General features: G+C 46.7%; 1 protein-coding gene and 1 long non-coding RNA gene across 21 annotated transcripts in view; both read right to left on the bottom strand.

Moving 5' to 3' along the window:
* Positions 1–1,205: 1,205 nt before the first annotated feature.
* LOC143266905 (uncharacterized) lies at positions 1,206–3,881 on the bottom strand. The gene is made up of 2 exons (XR_013041728.1): positions 3,529–3,881; positions 1,206–1,329 (listed from the first exon to the last, which is right to left on the bottom strand). It is a non-coding gene; the product is annotated as an uncharacterized LOC143266905 (long non-coding RNA).
* Positions 3,882–6,886: 3,005 nt separating this feature from the next.
* Positions 6,887–17,779, bottom strand: part of Kiaa0753 (KIAA0753 ortholog) — a 58,259-nt gene continuing 47,366 nt past the window's right edge. For 7 of the 20 annotated variants that reach the window (XM_042282340.2, XM_042282336.2, XM_076542829.1 and 4 more), the window contains exons 17-19: positions 12,457–12,577; positions 11,796–12,020; positions 7,437–7,730 (exon numbers count right to left, since the gene is read on the bottom strand). In XM_042282340.2, the coding sequence (XP_042138274.1) occupies positions 7,583–7,730; positions 11,796–12,020; positions 12,457–12,577 (494 nt within the window). In that variant the 3' untranslated portion in view covers positions 7,437–7,582. Of the gene's footprint in view, positions 7,009–7,050; positions 8,503–8,737; positions 8,965–11,795; positions 12,021–12,456; positions 12,578–17,779 lie in introns of those variants that run through there. The other 13 variants (XR_013041733.1, XR_001575986.3, XR_001575985.3 and 10 more) reach the window with 4 other exon arrangements.

Consider the following 17,779-nt stretch of genomic DNA (forward strand, 5'->3'; position numbering starts at 1 on the left):
TGCATGTGCTTGTGTATATGTGTGGTTGTTTATTTATTTATATATTTATTTACTTTTGGTTTTTCGAGACAGGGTTTCTCTGTGTAGTTTTGGTGCCTGTCCTGGATCTCACTCTGTAGACAATGCTGTCCTTGAACTCACAGAGATCCACCTGGCTCTGCCTACCGAGTTCTGGGATTGAAGGCGTGTGCCCACCGCCGCTCGCCGATGTGGTTATTTTTATGTGACTATTTGAATGTGCATTTACCTGTGTTTTTCCCTAGGGATCCAGGGCTTTGACCAGAATTTTGTCTGTTCCTCTGTGCTACCATTCAACTTAGGACCTTGTGCGTGCTAGGCAGTGGCTCTACCCCTGAGCTCTATCTACCTCATCCCTGCTTTACTTCTGAGACAAGGTCTCCCAGAGCTGTTCAGACTGGCCATGGACTCGGTGTTGCCTGAGCTTGCTCACACTTGTACTCCTAATGCCTTAGCCTCCCACAGAGCTGGGATTATAGGTGTGCCCCAGCATGCCAGGCTTGATCGGGTTTTAAAGGGATCTTGACATTTGCGATTAGCAATAACCCCTGCTTTGATCCCTTTCTTCAGATGGAAACAGTCCCTGGAGTCCATGTGGGGGAATCCGGGGCTTGCTCCTGACTAGGAGCTGTGAACAGCTACCAGTTAGTTAAAGCTTTGGGGAGCTCTCTGGTTGGCATCCTGTCCCTCGGGCTCAGGGGGCCTGTCACACATACAGCTCATAAGACAATGCAGCAGCAGCAGCCTCCCAACGGTAACAGGCCCCAGCTCTGAATGGAAGGAGGACCAGACACATTGACAGGGAAAGAACAGGTCCCAGAGCCCCGGCCTGGACTGTTCCCATGAAGACCTGAGTATCCAGGTGACCCCGCACTTAGCACACATGCCTGGAATTTCTGAAAGCAAATGCTGGCCAGAGAGCCACCTAAATGGGTGACAAAAGCTGGGAGGGCTGGGAAGAGATCGGGCAGGTCTTGTAATTGCCAGGACTCCTCCATCACACAGAGCAGACAAGCCAGAGAGCTGACAGAACACGCCCGCCCGCAGGGCCTTTGTCGTGCGTGCGGCTTACCTGCCCCTGACATGGCCACTCAGTCCTCAGCATCTGCCCCTCTGCAGCGCCCTTAGCACAGTTCCCATTGTTCCCAATCCATTTTCTCATTCGCCGGAAAAGCCAGGCGCCTACAGACTCTTTCCACGTTTATTGTGAGGCTGGAGCGTATGCCGGTTTGGGTTTCAGAAGGATTGATTAACACAGATGGAGCACTTGGCAAGGGCCCGGGGGCTCCCAGTAGACTCCCCCATTTAGACCTGGAATAAAGATTAGAGAGCTGGAGGGCAATCTAGGGCAAACCTCACTTTCAAGGGAAGGAAGGGACAGGGGTGGAGGGAGCTGCCCATTCTAGTTCAAGGGCATCTTCTTGAAGCTGGATGAAATTCCTTGCCAGAAGGAAAAGAAAAAAAAAATGAATAAGGCTGAAGCCACTGCTGCCACCTCCTATCCAGCCAGCCTCCAAGTCCAGGAAGCTCTCCTGTTCACCTGCACTGAGACGATGTGGAGAGGCCTCAGCTGAAGCCCTCCAGCACCCATGCCGTCTGAACCACGTAGTACATTCACATCCGTGTCTACCTTCCTCAGGACATGAGAGCCTTGTCTGTGCAGTCCCCTCTGCTGGCGGGCCCTTCCCCTCTCTCTCTCGTTGAGTACAGTCTGAACTATCTACTGTTCAAGGTCTAATTCAAACCAACTGCCGTCCTCATTCAGCAGAAACGAATCCCTCCTTTTCTTCGTTTTGCTTCAGCCCCGTTTCCATCCTGCCCGCTTTGGTGTTTCTATATACACAGTGAACTTTCACATGAGCACAAATTGCGATTTGTTGCTACCTCACCTAGAGACAATGGTGTGTTTGTTTTGCTTCTGTGTTGGGAACTGAACCTTGGGTCTTCCTGTGCCAAGTGCCTGGGCTACAACCTCCACCAGGGAGCTAGCACACTTCATTCACGTTTCCTGGCTGTGTTTGCTTGGCTACCATCAACTCCTCCTGTCTACGTTTCCCACCCAGGTGCAGTCCATGTGTTAGTGTGAGAATCAAATGAGGTGGTAGAATGATAGCACTTGGCCGCACCCAGGTGATAGAGTGACTTGATTGTCACTACTCTTACAGAGGCCAGCTTCAGGCAAGGTCCAGCCTGAGCGGTGAGCCATCCTCTGTTCTAGAGGACGGGTGTCTCTGACCTGACCAATCAGAGCAGAGGGATTAGATGGGAATGTGTCTCATTACTGGAAGTGGCCAATGCCAATGAGATAGGCCAGGGCCCATCTTGGAAAGATGAAGGTCTTGGTGCCGTGAATGCTAACTGGGCTGTTGGTACCCATGTGGCTCCATGTGGGACTTTGAATTTCTGGTCCCCCTGTCTCCAGCTCCTCTGTGCTGGGATTACAGATGTGCACCAATGTGCTGTTTATTTGGTGCTGGGGACTGAACCTGAGGCTTTGAGCATGCTCCCCACTGAGCAAGCATGCTATCCACTGAGCTCTCAAGTAGACGACTCTTAGATCCACCAGCTGTCAAATCCAAGTGCAGTCTTCATTTTTAGTGGGAGCGAGTAGTTACTGTGGCCCTGCTGTATGACTGCCACTGTGCTTGGTTCTGAGCGGATGAAGGCGACTGGGCCATAGATCTTCTTTTTGAGGCAGCCTGTCACAGAGCCCATATTCTAGTCTAGCTGCTGGCACCCTTTTCATCCTCTCCATCTTCATGTGCCTCCGTTGTCCCCTACTTTCTCGCTCAGGCTGGACCTTGCCTGAAGCTGGCCTCTGTAAGCTCACTGACAGTCAAGTCACTCCATCACCTGGGTGTGGCCAAGTGCCGTCATTCTACCAGCTCATTTGATTCTCACACTAACACAGAGATGGAGAGTATTAACCCATTCTACAGATGAAACTGAAGCCACGTGAGGTGGAGATTTTCCAATCACAAAACAGCTGTCACCAAGCCTGGCTTGAAATACTGCAGTCCCCTTCCCTGGACCCTGGCATCCACACAACTGTGATGAAATGGAAACTGGAACTGGAGGTGAAAGATGAAGATTGATGCTTCTGGCTTTGTCACTCTGTCTAGTTGGCCCTAATCAAGTCCATAAGCTTCGATTTTCCCATCTGTAAAATGGGACAACTGATACTGCATCTACTGCATAAGGCTGTGATCCAGTTTAGAAAGTTCTGGTGAACCTGAGGGCCTAGACAAAGGTGTGGGTCTGAGGCAGGACAGCAGAGCAGCTGGACAGGCCCGAGATGTGCTGCCCAGGGCAGAAAAAGACAAAGCTAGAGAAGCACCACCAGGTGTCCAGACGGAAGGACACAGCAAGGATCCTCACAGGACAGTGAGCAGAAAAAAGTGACTTAAGAGGCCAGGAGCACATTCTGAGCCCGGCTGCTTGGTGCATGCCAAGGCTCTCTCCTAACAGGTTCTGTAAAAAACCTAACAGTGACTAAATATCAGAACTTACAGCCATGTGCTGGTCTCTGTCTTCATGGCCATATCCTCTAATCTTCACAATAACCTTGGGCAGGTATCATTTTTTTTGTCCACATTACAGACGAGGAAACTAAGGTATGGGAGTCACAGGGGATTTCAACCACCTGAACTACTACTGGTACACATGGGGCTGTTCTATGACCCAGGGAGAGCACAGTATATATCGAAAGGCACCCGGGAGTCTTAAGACAGGGTAGATGTGAGCTGGTGGTAAACCCAAGCGCACGTACAGTCGCTCTTGCTCTGGATAACTCCATTAGGTATCGGTGATGATGAAAACCCTCTGATCTCTCAGAGTACCTCAGAGCTGTGGCTCTCCTGGGAGGTCTTAAGGGTCCTGAAGAATTCTAAAGAATTCTGCAAACATTCTAGTTGCTGGCCCAGTCTCCACGGTCCCTGCTTCCTGTGTGCACCTGAGTAACCAGTGTTTGCCAGGTTTTTCTAGGTCAAATGTAGCTTAGACTTGGGGAGCCTGAGGACTTGAGTACTCTTGCCCCCCTGGAACACAGATTCCTGGGCCAGAAGCTCCTTGGAATTCCTCATGCCCATGAGCTCTCAGGCACTGAGAGGCAGACTGGGGGGGAACTGGAGGCTCCACCCAAGCTGGGGGGCAGGAACATACATACACGGGACTTCTCAGTACAGCCTAGTGACTTGGAGCCCATGAATGGGAGGTCTTAGGAGACCTCACCAAGACCAGGAAGTCAGAGGAGTGGACACGTGGGGAGGGGGGACACTTGGGAAAAGCTGAGGATAAATCCTGGGGAGGGAGGCAGGGACTAGGATAGAGATAGGGGTTAGGGGAGGGCGCCTGGCAAGTGTAGGTATGAAACCCAAAGAGCAAACGCAGAAGGGGACAGGGTGGAGGGCTGCAGTGACAGCGAGGGGCCACAGTGCCTGGGAGCAGGGGTGTGGTGTAACAGAAGGGCTGTCAGAGCACAAAAGTTGATGAGCAGCCCGCTTCTCAGCCCTGCCCCCAGAAGCCGCCATGATGCTTCACGGCTGGCCTGCGGATAGTGTAAAGACGCTTCAGAAACCACAGGGCAGGACTTCGGAGGCTCCCCACAGAGGACTTCATGGTATTGGAGCGGGAAAGGGAGAGACCAAAGCTGTAGGACCCTGGGCCAGGGAAACGGATGGTTCTACCAGGAAGAGGCTGGCTCTTGTTGCGGTGGCCTGTGCACAAGTGCCCTGGCAGGAGACTGCAGCAAGGTCAGGAGCCGCTGAAGGGAGAGATGCTAAGGTCTTCTCCAGGGCCATTCTTGGTTGGGGATACATGAGACGCTGATGGGGGGTGGGGAGGAAGGGCCAGTGAGGCAGACTGCGCACACTCAGTATTCTAGGAAGGGCAGTGGCAAGGGGGACACCTAATAGGGTGTGTGCGAGCTCTGGCTGGACTGAAGACACACACAAGGCCCTGGGTGGACTGCTGAAAGCCTGTGTTAGAGGATAGAGGCCTGGCAGGCTAGAGAGGGGACTCGGCACAGCACTCCCACGGGGGAAGATGGGCTGCTCACAGGCGTCAGCAAGCAAGGCTAGCTTTGGAGGGGTCCTTACTAAGGACCAAGAGTAAACATACAGCATGCCCGACAGGAGCCCCTCCAACCCAGACCCACACTGTTGGCTACTGAAATACACACCCATGTTGACACTGACTAGAAACAGCTCTAGCACCAGCTGAGAGCTGATGGGAGGTCAGCAGTGGTAAGAACATACAGCTAGATCACTGCTGCCTTCTGCCTTGCGTGGGGCTTGCTTAGAGGAACCCTCCAAAGTAGTGGCGCTCAACCTATGGGTTGCGACCCCCAAAGGACCGTTGGAAAACATTATGGTTCATAACAGTAGCAATATTAGAAACAACAATAATGTGATGGTTGGGGGTCACCACAACATGAGAAACTGCATTAAAGGGTCACAGCGTTAGGAAGGTGGAGAACCACTGCTCCAAAGGGTGCCTCCACGGTGACCAGGAGCCACAGTAAGGGTACACCTTGGTTTTCAGCTGTTGCAGGCAGTTCCTACCAGTGTCCAACTAACACACTAACTGCACTCAGGACACAGGAGCTTCTAAATGTGGTCCTTCTGCTTCACTTGGGCTCTTCCACCTGCAGCCTGTGGCCACTGTGTCCCCTCTCAGCCCTGCCCCCTTTGCTCACTCTGCTGGAGCTCCCCAGTTCAGGGAGGCAGGCACCTGGACCTAGTGCGGGGAGGAGGGTACGAACTTTCTCTCATCACCCTTGTTCCCCTTCAGCATACCACCCTGGTACAGGAAAGACAACCATACCAAGAAGAAGGGGTAGGGTCACATTCCCACCTGGACCCCACTCAGTTCTCTAGCCCTGGGCCTGCCCCACATCCAATTAACAGGAGCAGCCTGACTAAGGCCCAGGAGCATCTGGGGCACCCTCTCCCCCAGTCTAGGTAGAGGGAGACAAGTTCTCCACAATGAGTTGGAAGCCAACATCAGTAGACTCTAGGGACCAATGTGCACCCTCCTAGATGGCCTTCTGCCAGGGTCACACAAAGTCAACACCTATCTGTGGATAATGTACTGGGTGTGATCCACCCCCGGTACATTAATTCAAATGAACCTACAGAGCAACAAGCAACAAGAATTCCTGCCCTCAAGTCTTCACTGGAGACAAGGACTAAACAGGTGAGACAGAGGCTGGCAGTCAAAGCCGGCCTACGGAAAGGAACACTACAGAGCACACAAGCATCTCAGCAAACTGGGGGAGCTCAGGCAACACAAACATCCTCAACTCACGCATGGCTCTCTAAAACAGGCTGTCAACAGGCCCTGAGAAAACCAAAGGGAGTTAGAGAATGACTCAAATGTGCTCAGCCCTTTTTCACAAAGCAAAACCTCTAGCGGTCTGGCTGCAAGGCTGCATGCAGGAGCATCTAAAGTCAGAGGATCACCTCTCATTTCCAAATTCTTACTTCTTGTGGTTTACTTTTGTGTCTTACTGTGGCTGCCAAGAGCCACAAGGATCTGGGCACAAGGCAGAGGTTAAGCTCGCTCATCCACCTGAGCTAATGGCAGTCACCTGGCGCAGCAGGTCATCAGCAAGGACAGGCCTCAGCAAGAAGTACTTAGCAAAGGCACTGCTCCAGAAGCAGTGTCTAGGACACTAGAGACAAGGAGAGGCAGGGGCAGGCACTGTAATCTTCTTGGGAGTGAGTGACTCCATGAACACAGACTAGCTGGCCCAATTTCTCCCTTCCCGCTCTAATCTGCTAATGAGATATGATGGTGTCTGTCTCATACAGAGTACACAAGCATTAAGTTAGTGCAGGGAACACCTTTAGAGCAATATTCTAGTATGTGCTCAATAAATGTTAGGTTTTATTAGCATTTATTTTTCTCTGAGGTAGCAAATAGTCCACTATGTTCATATCAAATACAAAAGTATTCTCAGTGGTTTCTGTAAATCCCATTTCATATTGCCTGTGGGAAAAAGGAGATGTAAATTATTTCAAATAGACATGATCACAATTTAAAATGCTGAGTTTATTTTTGTTTTAAATCATCACAGTAAAAACTGCCACACAAGTGACTTCACACTACCAATGACAAGTGCTTTACTGGCTCAAGTGCACCTTTAACTCTCCAGACTGAAGACTACAAACCCCTAGATGTCCTTTACATTCTGAGGTCATGTAACATTAAGCAAGAAAACATTAAACAGAAATCAGTTTTGTACAAATAAGTGTGACCAAGCACTTAACTCATCACCTGAACTTCTAATACCTTCGGAACAATCACGGAGGCTGCTTACGGCGTCTGCAGTAGCCAGACTCACGTGAGTCCTCGGGCACATCTTTCCCTCTGCTCTTCCATTCTTTCCCCAAACCTCACGCAAATAACTGACCCAGGCAAACTTTTTTTCAGGCAGTTGCCTTATTTTTATACACACTTCTTTTTCTCAATTCAGAGTTTCTGAAAATCTTAGCACCAGGACCTATGAGCCTTCAAAAGGCCATATGGGCATCTTCGGTCCCCTGGAGAGTCCAAAAGTCTTCTAGTCACCCACCTGGCTCCCTCCTTCAGATGGGATGTTCTGTGGTGTGGAGAGGACCTTCTGCCCTCTGGGAGAGTGAGCTGGCATGGGGAAGGTCTGCCCTCTCCTAGCCTCAAATTTCCTGCATTCAGAGAAATGCTTTTCATACCTGCATGTATCAAAACAGCAATAAATGACTCCAAGGAACTGAAAACGTGAAAAATCCCCTAGGAAGTAAACCTTGGGGAAGGTGTTTGGCCCGTGTGTTGGACCGCCCACTCCTACTGTTGCTGAGCAGCGGCTTGGTGGTATCACTACACTCTGCATTCCATGTTGGTTGCCACCCAGTAGGGACAGGTGTCCTCACAGGACAGCACCAGTGACAATGTGAGGAACATTTACCACGGGAGCCGGGTGCTGGGAGCAGACAGTGACTGCACTTGGGTTAGCAATGATTGGCCCTCCCCTGTGGTTCAATTGAAGTTGGGATTCGTATGTGAAATGTCTTTATCCATTACCTTTCAAAACATTTTGATCTTTAAACTGAGTCAGAGGAATGAACACACCATTTCAGCAGGAAAATTACACATTCTGAAAATATTGTCTCATTATAATCCTCTCATGTTCCTCAGGCACTAAGAAACATAACCCACCCTGTTGTAACTTCCAGAACCACTGCTAAGACAAGGAGAGAATACAGAGTGAGGATGACCTCACTGGCATTTCCCTTCAGTGGGCAGCTGAGGACAAAGGTTCCCCATGGGCTGACACAGGGTGGTGCTGTCTCTCCTCCAGAGATATGAGGGCCCTGCCTGGACCACTTTCATGCAGCAGCCTCTAGGAACTCTGAGGTGAACACAGCTTCTGCATAGTCTTCACACACATCCTGCAGCTCCGCAGCCACGGCCCCCAGGGCTTCATCTACCAGCTCATCTGAAAAGCTGGAAGACAAAGGACACAGCTGAAGGCGTGGGCAGCCAAACACGGAACTGTTCAGTATTCATGAAAACCTAGTAAATCAACTTGGAAATTGTGTGGAGATCCAGAAGCCCAGAAGAGTGAAGACACTTCTGGAGAAGAAAAAGAAGGTGAGGAGCCTGGGTCTCCCACAAATTAAGATGGTAGCACCCAGATCCCCAAGTCCTGCAAAAGCACCAAAAGACAAATGGCCCTCACCCTTGAGATGCTGACATTAGAGGTGACTGGAAATGAATGGCCTGGCCACAGCCCAGCCCTAGCTCAGCGAAGGTGCATGCTTTCTCTGTGGGAAAGGGCAAGGTCCTCCAAATCCCAGATGTCTCTATATAAACATATGCATGCACACACAATACACAGCCTTCTTCATTTAAAACTGTTGCAGAGAATGCTGCAGACCTGGTATCCCTCAAGAACTTCAGTGTGTCCTGGAAAAGACACCGTGCAGACAGCTGTAGTAACATCACTATAAACCATTAGCTAATCTTACCTACAGACTTTATTCAAACCTTGCCGATCATCCAAATAATGCCATTAAAACTTTTTATCTTTCAGGATCCAATCTAGGCTATTTAGTTGTCATGTTTCTTTAGTCTACTTTCATTTAAAATAAGTTCCTCAGTTTCCCTTTCATGACTATAACATTTCTTGAGAGTAAAGTTCTTTTTTTTTTTTCTTACACCGTCCTCGTATCTGGGGTTGTCTAGTATTCCCTTACAATCATTGTCAGCTACATATTTCTGGAACAGATTTCAAAGAGGGCTACTGTGTCCCCTAGGTGCTCTTCCCTTTACTGATGACTGCTGATTTTGACCACTCAGTTGTGGTGATGTCTGTCAGGCTTCTTCCTTATGAATCACTATTTTCCCTCTATAATTAATAAATAAATATACAGGGATATTTTCAGACTTCCTACATTTTGCTTTCCTATGTCTTTATGACTTGTTCCTTTGGGGACGACAGCCATTATCTCTCTGGATATTGTTTCAGACTAATTTTCTTCCTCTCCTCTCCTTCAAAGACCATAACCTCACATATATTAGATCATACTGCTTGGTCTTCTATGTTCCCGATCTTCCTGTCTTTACTTTTCATCTTCAATTTTGCCTTTCTATACCACTCTGGAGATATCTGAATTTTGTTTCACATTCCAAGCCTCCAAGTATCTCTTCTGTTGTATCTAATTCACTATCGAGCCTATCCAATACATTCCTCCTTTCAGGAAGTATATTTTTTATCTTTGGGTGTATGTTTGGATTTTGATGAGCTCCCAGTCCTCTGGCAAAATTCTGAGTTGTGTCTTTTATTTCTATGGCCACACAGGCAGTTATTTGGGTCTGTAAACAGCTTCACTATTTGGAGCTGGTGTGGATGTGCTGTTAACTATTGTCTCTCTCTCATATCTGGCTATTTTCACTATAAACTAGACACTGCTTTTGAAAACTATAGAAATAAATTAAGTCTCCCATGATGACATTATTTTCCTCCAGAGAAAATACATGTTTGTTTACATATGGAGCCTGGAGAACAAGAGAATCCAGAGTCACCTCGGCAACTGAGAAGATGTAGCATTGAGTACAGTCCGTAAGAAGACCTATACATCCAGGTCGCCTGCACTTGCAGAGAACGCAAGCTTTCAAGGCCTCAAGCAGAAGTAATATAAGGTCTGGGGATGTAGCTCAGCAGTAGAGGGCTGGCCTGGAACATACAAGGTCCTGGATTCAACACCAGCACCACAAACAATGAAGTAAAGAAACTTTACAAGGCAGAAAGATAGCACCTCTGGATTCTAACCTCTGTCTTCTGACCTAAGGAGGCTGTGGATGTGTTCTCATCCAGAGTGAACCATTCAGTACCATACTGTGGGCTGAGCACTAGTCTTCTCCACGGTCCTGACCTAGTTATTCTTCATTACCTAGTTAGTACTAGATGCTGTCAAGTGTATACATTTTATTTTTAATCCAGCTTTTCTATTAACAGTTATCCTCAGGGGAGAGGTGGTTCAAATCACCACGTGTATCGTTTCTGGAAGCAGAAATGTGTCATTCTGGAAGTGACCAGTCTTTGTATCTGCTTCCCTCTCTATATTCCTACCACTGCTTCTCCACTAAACTATGAAGGAAACACAGGGCACTTCTCATTCACTTGGCACAGCAGGTGGCATATGGCATGGGGTTTCCTTTCAGCTTTCTTCACTCTGCCTCAGAGCAACATCCTTCCTGACCTGTCCAGTCTTCCTCTTCCAATCTAAACTGGCTGCTTCCTATGCTCAAGCACAATTTCTTTTGAAATGGCTTTGCCATGTTTTTGGATGTCCCATGTTGGAATCCAGGTTCCCTGAAGTCCTAAGTCTTCTTTCTTAGTGTACACCTTGCCCCAGGGCAGTACATGGGGTCCAATAACTTAAGGAGAAGCAGTGCAGGATATCAAAAGCTTATAAATATATAATACAAGAATGAAAATAAGCATGTTTCAAACTTAAGAAAGATACAAACAATCTACTATTTTGCTCAAGGACAACCACCACCTTGCACTTGTACTAAAGCAATACTTGGAGGAGGTCCTTGGAGGTACAGGAGAGAGGTGAATGAGGACTAGTGCAGTCAGAAGCTTGTTGCTTGTCAAGGCCAGTGTGTCTCGACATGAGGACTTGATAATGGCTACTTCTTGCCCAGCAACACTTGTGCTCTCTGAAGGAGCACAAGCCTCAACAACAGCATCAAGAGCTGAGCCCTGACTTGAGTATTTGTGTTCTCACGTGAAGCCCTAACTCCACATGATGCCTAGGCCTGGAGGACAATGAAGTCCAAATGAGGTCACAAGGGAGAGTCCTCATGATGGGAACAATGCCCCCAGAGGATAGAGGACATCTGTCAACAGAGGTCAGAGCAGGAAGGGGACACCCACCAGACACTTGGACCTTAGATAACTCCCAGCCTCCAGACTGTGAAAAGACAGTCTTGGTGTTTTAAGTCCCCCAGTCTACAACGTTTTACGGCTCCCTGAGCTTGGCCTGACAGTCTGCCTGAGAGGAAACTGCAGGGCACTCTGCTCCTCCAGGTGGCAGAGCCCGTGATGTTTTCATGGCTTCCTCTATCAGAAGAAGAGCAGTTCATAGAGGAGGCTGCTCGCCAAGCCATGAGCAGCCACTGGAACCCCAAAGCAATGATTAAGACCTCAGCTAGTCCTTTCTCCAGCTCTTCTTCAAGTCTAGGATTTGGCCCTTGGCCTGTAATAGAGACCCGGAAATTTTACTGACCTTTCAGCTATTAGCCATGGGTTGAAGGAGCCTACAGCCTCATGAGATATGATCCGTAGGAACTGCTCAAATTGGCTACAGTAATCACCAATGCTGTGCCGCATCCCTGGAGGGACAAAGAGGGGAGTTCGGCCTTCTTTCTGATGCAGATCTTCTCCGACGGAGGAAAAGGGGGCCTCTCTTTTCTCTGGTTCCTCCTCTGTTGCCAGACTTTCATCCAGTGAGCTGAGAACACACAAGAAGGATGGAGGCATCCAAGTGTAAGCAAGGGTGAGCTGTTCCTGTACCACGAGGGTTTGTCCCCTCATACTGAACAAAACTCAGCCTCCTACCATCACTGCCCACTTCTCTTCCAATCACACTAATCCTCAACACTGCAGGTGCTCCTGATCCAGGAGCAGGAGGAAATAAAACTCCCACTAAGTGTCAGCACAACTCATATATGCCAGCGTGAACGCCAGCTAAATGCTGCCAGGTGCTGGAGGCTTCCTTACAATGCAAGTGTTCAATGCCCACCACAGAACCACTGTCTTACTGACGCCTCAGAGTCTGCAAGAACTCATTTGCTCCAAACAATTTCTGTTGGAACTAAAGGGATGAAGAATTTAACTATACTCAGTGCCACCAACTAGAAAAAAAATCACAATGTACTGCCACTTACTTGGCATTGCAGGGCCTCTCTAACAAGATTTTCACAGCTGGATCCTTGGGAGTTACTGTCTTAGTGATCTTGATTGGATGGGGAGCCAAAGGTCTTTCGCTTACTGCTGGGTTGTTCTGGTCTAGAAAGGACAGGCATAAAATGACCGATGTCAAAAATATGTCCCCCTTAAGAGTGAGGTAGTAGCTAATGAACTGTGAGGAAGTCACAGGCATCTTCCTCACACACTAAGACACAGGCCGGGTTTGGTGCAGAGTGGCTTCAAACACAAGGCGAATTTTTAAGTTATAGAGAAACCAAGCATCAGTCTTCAGAAACAAGCACTGCTCCCTAGCTCCAGACGAGACTCCTTGCCCGGTCTGTGAAAGGCCTCAGGAGACACTATTTCACTGGGACCCAGCTGCCAGTCAAGGAGTCTGAAGTCATGAAGTTTGTTTTTTAACCTTTAAATGCTTTGATTACTGAAGAACAAGAAAGCCACTCAGACCTGAACACTTAATTAATGGATCTAACTTGCCTCTGGACACTTGCAAAAAATCTGCATGAGAATCAAAACATTAATTTATTAACTACAACCTGCAGACCTGAGAGCTCTCCTGAGTTTCAGATGATTTCAAATTTTACATGTCTTTCAAGTGGAAGAAAGAAACCCGTCACTCAAGTAAAGTTGTTCAGGCAAGATACTTTCTCTGATGCCCATCCATGATCGTGAATGCACACTGTCAGGAACAAACACTGCCAAGGTCAGCTTTTGTAAGAATGTTACCACTACTGAGTACAATCAATCTTCAGTTACTCACAGAGCTCAGAGAAAAGGACTAGACACCACATCACCCTAAGATCACTCTAAGTCTGGTTCTGTAATGTACCTGAGCCCAAAAGCATGTTGCCTAGATTCGTACAGTGATCTCATGAAGTTGGAATTACCAGTGTCTAACACTCACTTCAGTTCTTAGTGTTCTAAAAAGATCTTTAAAAAAATACAATTATGTGTATGTCTGTGTGGGTGTGTGCAAAGAACCTAACTTTGTGCTCCATGGCCAAACCATCAGTAAAACACATTCCCTTCCTCTGCCTCCAACTCAAAAAATGGTAAAATGCCCATTGTCTGACTACACAATCATTTGAAGGGTCCTTGCTTACCTTCAGCAGCCATAATAGGGGCATGACTGACTGACAAATTCTCTAGGCCTTAATGAACCTGGGGCTTAGTTGGGAAAGTTAAGACACCTTGACAAACAGCTGTAGCCTGCTAGAACAGGCTGTGGGAGTTCACAAGCAAGAGCTGGGCAAAGGAGAGAACTCTACATTACGGGTTGAGTATCTCTAATTACTTGGGACCAGAAATGTTTCAGATGTGCGAGTTGTTCAGATCTGGGGATATGTGTACAAGCTTCACTGAATGAGCATCTCGAATTGGAAGTCCAGTACTTTAAGACTCTGGAAGCACACTGCATCTCAGCATTTTTGTTTATGGTTGTTTAGCCTGTATAAGAGAAAGTACTGTACAGGTAGGACCACATGAGCCAAACCCAGAAGAACAATTCAACTGCTAGCTCATGAGGTAGAAGCCAGAGTTTGTCACCATGAGTAACAACAAAATGCACAAAACCTGCAGAAAACACAGAAAGAGTACATGCATGTTCTGTTAGATGGCCCATCTTTCAAAATTTAACATGGAGAATACTTGTTAGAAAACAATGACACAATTTTGTACCTTGAAATAATTCCATGTGATATAAACTGTTATCAAGCATCTACCTGCAACTTCCTACATATTTCTAGGCAAATATAATATGCACTGAATTTAAGTTCTATTAGATGTAATGCTCAACCACATCTACTCTTTCATGAGGAAGACAAACATGAGACAAGCAGAATTTGATTAACGCTTCCCAATCAAACTGTGACAGCAGCCTAGCAATTGCATCCACAATGTAAATGTATGAGTTTGACAAGTGGAAGAGAAAAGCAAGTCTTTCTTCAGATGGAGCTAGAAGAAGTGAATATCATCAGCCTTTTCCTCAAACCACAAACTTTTATCTATGATAGACCATAATGCTAAACATTAAAGCTAAAACAAACAAACAAACCATAAAGCTTCTAGAAGAAAACAGCATCCCAGCATCCTCTCACCTCAGTGAGGCAAAATTTCCCTAGGCCACAAAAAAAAAAAAAAAAGATATTCAAAGTTGATTGAGGTTTTATCAGAATTAAAACTTTAACATCATTGAGAGAGGAAGTAGTTAAGCTACACACAGGAAACACATACCTCCAACACATCCACTTGAGTGCTGGCTGCCACCAAGTGGTGGTGTGGGAGTTGGTGGGGGTGGGGTTGGAAGTAACCACTGATACATACAGAGGGTTATTTTGGGTGTGTGAAAATAAATGTTTTATAATTGAGAAAGGAGCAATGAGCACCAGTCAGACAACTATGTGAACATAGCATTACTTTAAAAAAACAAAAAGGCAGTGCTAAGAAGAGAGCTCAGAGGTACAGTGTCTGCTGAGCATAAGCAAAGTCCTAGGTTCAATCCTCAGCACTGAAAAATACCAAAACAAAAACAAAAACAAAAAACAAAACAAACCAACCCAAAACATACATTTGACAAGAACTTATGCCTATAACATACATATGATCTGTATAATTAAAAAATAAAAGGGCAACCCAACTAAAAAGCAGACAAAAAGATTTTGGATGTCTCATAAAGAATTATACACCATTGGCTACTAATCACTTGAAAAGGTTCAAAGTATTATTCATCAAGAAAGAAACTGCCAGGCGGTGGTGGCAAACATCTTTAATTCCATCACTGGGGAGGCAAAGACAAGTAGATCTCTGAGTTCAAGGCCAGCCTGGTCACAAAGCAAGTTCCATGATAGCCAGGGATGTTACACAGAGAAACATGTCTCAAACAAACAAACAAACAAACAACACCCCCCCACACACACAATGGAAGGAAGTAAAGAAGGAAGTGAAAGAGAAATTGAGGAGCTGGAGAGATGATGGCTCGGTAGTTAAGAGCATAAACTGCTCTTGCAGAGAACCTGAGTTCAGTTCCCAGCACATCTGGCAGTTCCCAACCACTTGCAGATCTAGCTCTAGAGGGAAATCCAATACCTTTGTGTGCTCCCATCTCCCACCCCTGAAGGCACACACCCATAACTAAAAATAATAATAAAGCTTAAAAGATAGTAGCAGAAGGTGGAACCGAAATACCATGAGACACCAATCCCCTGCCAGATACATTACGAGGACACAATGGAAAAGACTGACAGTGTGGAGGCAAGCAAGGGCACTCAATGGAGACAGGAGCGGGCACGCCGGCCTCCTTGGCAACAGTCTGGCAGGTGTTTATAAAGCTTGATACACCTAGCACATGACCTGGCAAGTCTACTTCTTAGGTATTTATCCAAGAGAAATAAAAACTGATGGCCTACCAGAGATTACATATTAATATGCTTACAGCAGATTTCTTAGAGACAAGGTCTGTGTGTAAGCAAGGCTAGCCTGGGATTCATATGTCAGCCAGGATAGAACTCTCTCTCTCTCTCTTTTTTTTTTTTAAAGATTTATTTATTTATTATGTATACAGTGTTCTGTCTGCATGTATGACTGCAGGTCAGAGGGGGCACCAGATCTCATTACAGATGGTTGTGAGCCACCATGTGGTTGCTGGGAATTGAACTCGGGACCTCTGGAAGAGCAGTCAGTGTTCTTAACCTCTGAGCCATCTCTCCAACCCCAGGATAGAACTCTTGATCTTCCTGCCTCAGCTTCAGATGACAGGAATCTGTCACCACACTTGCTTTTAGATTCATTATTTGCTTTTTAAAAATAAATTTTTAGATGTATTTACTTTTACTTTATGTAAGTGTTTGCCCATCCACTTGTGTGTACATTGTGTGCCCGTGGCCTCAGTGGCCAGAAGAGAGATCCAGATCCCCAGGAACTGGAGTTACAGCCTACTGTCAGCCATCATGTGGGTGTTGGGAACTGAATGAACCCAGGTATTCTTCAAGAGCAACAATGCTCTTAACCACTGAGCCATCTCTCCAGCGCCTTAGCTTTATCTGAATAGTCCCAAACTAGAAAACAACAAATACAGATCCACCAGCAAACACGCAAATTAGATGTGGTATGTACATTCCAAGGAGTACTATTCAGGAAAAAAGAGGGAGGGGAATAAGGAGGGGAAGAGAGAGGGCTAACTAGTACGGTTAATTGGACCCCAAGATGTTTACAATCAATAGTTGGGAGTCTGTGTTACCTCCATTGCAGAGGGGACTTGAAGATCATGAGGTGGGTGGGGAGAGTAATCTGTATATGTGATTGTAAGTATCTACAACAGGCAAAGGCAGGCCTGACTACAGGAGGAAAGGCGGCTTGATCATAGAAACAGACTCTGGATAACAAGGCCATGACTGGGGAATGAATGGAGGCAGCCGTACAAACTGGGAGAATTGCACGGAATAGACCCTCATCTGGAGCATCCAGAGGAACAGCACCTTCACTTCTTTTAGGACTCATCTCCAGCCTTATGACCTCTCCAGCTATAAGAGAATAAATCTGTGTTCTGATTCAGTAATTTGTGGGTGAAGAGTGTTCTAAGCTTCTATTTTCAATAGAAAATAAGCAACAGTAGACTATAACATGCTATGTTGACTGGAAGGATCTAGACAAAAACACATTCTCCAGCAAGAGGTTGTACTTACTCGAACCTCTTTATTAGTCAACATGGCTGAAAAGCACAGTGTTGCCTAAAGGTAGGGCACTGACCGGGAAGGAGATAGGGGAAGTTTCTGCATGACCGTGTGTGCTACATCTAGACAGGAGTTTGGGTAAGAAACAGATTTGTCAAAACTCCTCAAATGATGTGGTTAAGATCTGTGTGTTACATGCATTTTTTTTCTAGTTAGTAAATGTGTGTGTGTGTGTGTGTGTGTGTGTGTGTGTGTGTGTGTGTGTGTGTGAGAGAGAGAGAGAGAGAGAGAGAGAGAGAGAGAGAGAGATGAAAGATAAAAGATGAAAGTGTAAGAATACAGGCATGGCATGGAGCATTCCTGGAAGTCAGGACAACCTTAGATGCCAGTGAGAGCCTTTCACTTTGTTTGAACCAAGGTCTCTCTTGTGGCCTAAGGCAGGCTAGCTGGCCTGGCAGCTCCTGTCAATTCTCCTGTTTCAGCCTCTCACTAAGTCATCTCCCTATTCCTTATATATAAATCTTACTTCAGAAAAACAAAACAAAACCATAAATAAATAAGAAACTCAAGCTGATGCCACATATTTGGAGAAAAATGTACTGTTATCTAACAGTTA

Source organism: Peromyscus maniculatus, chromosome 8 (genome assembly GCF_049852395.1).
Source record: "Peromyscus maniculatus bairdii isolate BWxNUB_F1_BW_parent chromosome 8, HU_Pman_BW_mat_3.1, whole genome shotgun sequence".
In the NCBI taxonomy this organism is placed as follows: Eukaryota; Metazoa; Chordata; class Mammalia; order Rodentia; family Cricetidae; genus Peromyscus; species Peromyscus maniculatus.